Source organism: Lupinus angustifolius, chromosome LG19 (genome assembly GCF_001865875.1).
Source record: "Lupinus angustifolius cultivar Tanjil chromosome LG19, LupAngTanjil_v1.0, whole genome shotgun sequence".
NCBI classification, from domain to species: domain Eukaryota; kingdom Viridiplantae; phylum Streptophyta; class Magnoliopsida; order Fabales; family Fabaceae; genus Lupinus; species Lupinus angustifolius.
The window spans coordinates 5068942-5073815 of NC_032027.1; the positions used below are offsets into that span (position 1 = coordinate 5068942).

The 4874-nt window shown below is 28.9% G+C and overlaps 1 protein-coding gene across 1 annotated transcript; it reads left to right on the forward strand.

Annotated features, from left to right (window-relative positions):
• On the forward strand, nt 1864-4653 carry LOC109333564 (serine/threonine-protein kinase MRCK beta-like). The gene is made up of 5 exons (XM_019569051.1): nt 1864-2251; nt 3316-3426; nt 3979-4059; nt 4170-4375; nt 4560-4653. Exons 1-4 carry the CDS (start codon nt 2024-2026, stop codon nt 4242-4244), a joined length of 495 nt encoding a protein of 164 aa, XP_019424596.1. The 5' UTR covers nt 1864-2023; the 3' UTR covers nt 4245-4375; nt 4560-4653.

The window sequence follows — 4874 nt, forward strand, 5'->3', positions numbered from 1 at the left end:
TGATACATGTCAATGTCAAGATTTACTTTCACTATGAGAGATGATCTATTCTTGGAGAATATTAATTATATTATTATGAATAATGTTATATTCTCCTACTAAATCATTATATTAATCCTCATATCCACATAAATGTAACATATGCTACTTGTAAACCAATCATCACAAATAAAGTATCACATTTTCACATATGTTATTGTGGATATGATGATTTAATAGGAGAATATATCATTTTCTTATTCTTATTACGTTAAACATATTATTTTATAATTTATTATACATTCTCGAATTAAGAATAACATCTAGTTTTTCTATACAATAACAAATATCATTTTTATTTAGATCATTCAACATATTGACACTTTTATATTTTATAACAGTAAATAATTTAGCTTTCCTCTTTTTTACTTTGGACTAACATTTTTTTATAAGAATAAATATAAAAATATTCTTGTACAAATAATATTCTTAATAAATAAAAATCTTATATGAATGAATGACGGAATAATATTCTTATTTCTATAAGAATGGATGGATCAAAATGCTTTAACAACCCTCATTAATCATGCACATAATCTCTCGTCACTATAAATTATCACCAACTCGTTACTCCTCACACTATATACATTGGACAAAACCCTTGAGTATGCCATCATTTCACCATTCCCATCTCCTACACTTCTTAACTTTGGACATTAGAATTAGGAGTGAGTAAATACCCTAGAGGTACACACTATTTATCTTAATCATAATTGAATTTGAATATTGATTAAATTTTATCAAGTCTATAATCTAATTTAGATTTAAAAATTAGACTTAGTTAAGAATTATAATCAGATAAAAAAATGATCAAATCCAACTTATCTCATGTTATCCATGACATGTGTTTCGATATAAAACCTAAAGTAAATAATGCATCAATAAGATGTTAATATGATGATAAGACCTTACTGGATTTTCAAGGCCGAAAGTTTGATTCCTGAAAATAATATTTATTAGAAAAGACACATACAAACCTCAAAATGGATTAATTTCTTACTCAAAAAGGTAAGAAAATATTATTGATAGTACTAAAAAAAAGTAAATATTGTATTTTGTTGCAACATTATTATTGGAGTTGTAAATATTGTACACTCCCACTTGTGTACCTCGTCCAAAAGCTCATTGTACCACTAGAGAGTGTCCATTGTCATGTCTAGGTACAAACACGTGTTATAAGCTAGATGAGGACAAATATCTCCACTTAATTTGAGAATTTTTCAAGAAGCCAATATATTTATGCTAGCTAGTGGGTTGTTTTCACCCTCATTATTTTACCAATATTTGTATTTATAAATTGTATTTGCTCTCCCTAAGTGACACTTGTGGTCCATATAACCACAATTTTACATCTTTTACCTTTATAAAAATAACAACTAAAATTTGTCCTTCATTTACATATTTACTTTCTACACTCCCATCTTTTAATAATAATATTTTAAGAATGAGGATCCACCAATTCTATGAACTTCTAATGATTTAGATCTACTTACTAATTCAAATTATTGGATTTATCTAAAATTAATAACTAAGATAAGGAGTAAGTTTAACGAGTAAGTTCCTCCTATATTTTAAAGTCAAAATTTTTGGTCCATAAATAAAGCTAAAAGGGTAAGGTAAGGATGAAAGGCCTTAAGAAGCGCACTTTGTCTGATGGACATCTTCTGTCTTATAAAAAATGTCACTTAATATATCACTGTTTGTGATTAGTAAGACAAATAGTTAATTACTAAAATTTTAATTTAAATATTTTTTCAATCAATTACAAACAAGTAATACATTTTATGAGATAAGATATTTACTCCCCTTGCAACAAGGGAAACAACATAACACTTCAGCCTCATCATTCCAAGGCCAAACAAAGCACAAAGAAAGATAAAGCAAAAAATAAAAAGAAAAGAGAGAGAATAAAGAGAAAAGAAAAATCAAAGAGTAACAAAAAGGGTTTGTTGTTGTTGTTGTTGCTGGTGTAGTTATTGTAATCATGTCTAATGAACAACAAAACAACCAATTGGTGGTGCAGAATTCAGGGAGCTTAAGCTTCAGTAGCCATTTGTCAAAGGAAGATGAAGAGATGCAAAGGTCTGCACTTTCAACCTTTAGAGCCAAAGAAGAAGAGATTGAGAAAAAGACAATGGAAGTTAGAGAGAAGGTTCAGCTTCAGTTGGGTCGAGTTGAAGAAGAAACTAAACGTCTTGCTACAATTCGTGAGGTATTTTGTCACTGTCTTTACTAGATTTAACGTTTGTTAATGTTTTCTTAACTGAAATTTCAGTTTCAGTTAAACTGATATGCAACTATTTTTCCTTAAATATTTGTTCTTTTGGTCCTCATGTTTTTTAAAAAATTTAAATTTAGATTTTTTGTGGGTTTGTAATTGGGTTGAAAATACCTTGTTATAGCCTTGCTTGGAAATTAATTTTTTTTCCTCTTAATTAAGTTATGCTCTTTTTATGGTGAATAAATAACTTTTGGGTGTTTTGTCAAAATTCTCTTGTGAAGCAGCTTTAGCTTTTTCCTTGTTTATTTTTTTTATGTACAAAATTGATTGGAAAAAAATACGGAATTGTTTGTGGTCTTTTAATTGAGTGCAAAAGAATTTATTACAGCCTCGCATGGAATTTAAAGTTTTTTCTCTTAATAAATTAGGCTCTTTTTTATGGTAAATAACTAATTTTAGGGAAATTTGTCAGAATTTCCTGATGGAAGCAGCTTTGGCCTTTTCCTAGCTTATTTTTATATATGCAAAATTGATTGTTTTGTAATAACAAGTAGAAAATTAACCTGAGGTTTGAAGAGGATCTAAAACACTTGGATATACCCAATGATTTTGTACCCAGATGTACTGAATTTTCTTCCCAAAAACGTTGTCCTTTTATTTTAGGAAAATATTTCAAATTTTGTTCTTTTTTATGAAAGTTCATGCTGAAGAGCACAATTAGGCTAGGAACCAAATAATTCATATAATTGGTGTCTAAAATTTCTTTAGCTCCAATATATTTTCCTATTTATGTTGCTAATTTGAAGGCCATACATCAACTTTCACATATTTGCATCTTATGGAATTTGGACTTTTAACTTATAATAAGAAATTGGCAAGTTTTTTATTCTTTTTAGTACTATCAAAGGTAAGGAATTAATCCCAAACCAAAGTGATTGTCCCTCTGAACAAGTGTCACTCTCAAGACCAATGTTTTGTTGATTAACAAGTTTTTTATTTATTTATACACATATTAATATGTAATTCCAACCTTCATTTTTTTGGAGAAATATCAGGAACTTGAAGCCTTGGCAGATCCAATGAGGAAGGAAGTTGCAGTTGTTAGAAAAAAGATTGATTCCGTACACAAAGAATTAAAACCACTAAGTCATACCTGCCAGAAGAAGGTGAGGTTTATTGAATTTCATGAAAAATTGTTTGGCTATGTTTGCATACTTAGTAATTGGTGGAATGGAATGGAATATACTGACATGGAACAAAGTTACCTCTGATTGGATATGATGGATCAAGTGGAACAAAGTGAATAATGAAGTGGTTCTATCTCATTCCTTTCCTATCCAAAATTGGCATTTAGATTCAATAACTTTGAACTATTGTGACTTTGAATTATTGTGATCCTAAATATAATTGACCAAATTCATATTAGTGACTTTGCATTAGTTTTATGATTGCTCGAATGTCCATAAGATTCTCACATATCCTATACAGCCAAAAATAATGATGTATTTTTTGTATAATCAAAGATATTCGCTCACTTGAATCAAATATTTGACATTTTGATATATTTGATGATCGAATAAAATCTTACACTACTAGACTGATATATTCTTGGTAATGAAATTATTGTATATCATTAAATAAGGATGTAAACTGCTATATTTTTGGGACTGTGACATTCTATAGGGACATTATTGAAATTGATTTTCAATGTGTTACAGGAGAAAGAATACAAGGATGCCCTTGAAGCTTTTAATGAAAAGAATAGGGAAAAAGTACAGCTAATCACCAGGTTAATGGAGGTAATTAATCACTCACATTAAATATCATGATTGTGATTTGTGAATGATTTCAATACATAACTTTTCCTTATTCTAATATCTATTATCCTCTTAATGTTTAATATAAACAGCTGGTAAGTGAAAGCGAAAGATTGAGGATGAAGAAATTGGAGGAGATAAGTAAGAACATAGATTCCATGCAATGATTTTAGCCAATTTCTAATGACTTCAATTAGGTTTGTGTGGTTTATTAAAGATGACATAGTGTATTTATTTGTATGGGGTGTTTTGTGCTTGTGTAATTTTGTTGTGTTGATGTTTGTTTAACTAGCATTTAATGGGGTAGCACCGAGCACATCTGTTGTCTCATACTTTGTGCCACTTCGTATACTATGAGCTTATGATTGGTCAGAAAAATATTTAATAATTAAATTTAACTTAAATATATTCTTTATGACCAATCACATGCCCATGAGATATGAAGTGACACAAATAGTGGGACAAAAAATGTGTACCCTTAAATGGGATATTAGGTAATTTAGGAGGGTTATACCCTACAAACAGGTTTGTAACTAAATACTTAGCTTGCATTTTGTTGTCATTTTTTTCTCTCCTTTGATTCACTTTTTTTTTTCTGCTTTAATTTGTTATCTTATTTAATTTATTTATGTAATTTGATTTTTGTTGCAACAAATTCCAGGTGTGTTTTGTTAGTAGTCTAATGTTCTCAATATTATGTGTGTAACATTATGCACTTCAGTAGCTCAACAATAATTTTAATGTAGATGCAGTGTTTTATTGCTTTAGATATTTAGGATCCTAATATGTGTGTAATT

What these genes read in the sequence shown, in the direction of transcription:
- LOC109333564 (XM_019569051.1), top strand. Translation starts at nt 2,024, where the DNA reads ATGTCTAATGAACAACAAAACAACCAATTGGTGGTGCAGAATTCAGGG. An exon ending in GTCTTGCTACAATTCGTGAG is followed by an intron (nt 2,252 to 3,315) that starts GTATTTTGTCAC and finishes GAGAAATATCAG; the next exon opens with GAACTTGAAGCCTTGGCAGA. An exon ending in GTCATACCTGCCAGAAGAAG is followed by an intron (nt 3,427 to 3,978) that starts GTGAGGTTTATT and finishes AATGTGTTACAG; the next exon opens with GAGAAAGAATACAAGGATGC.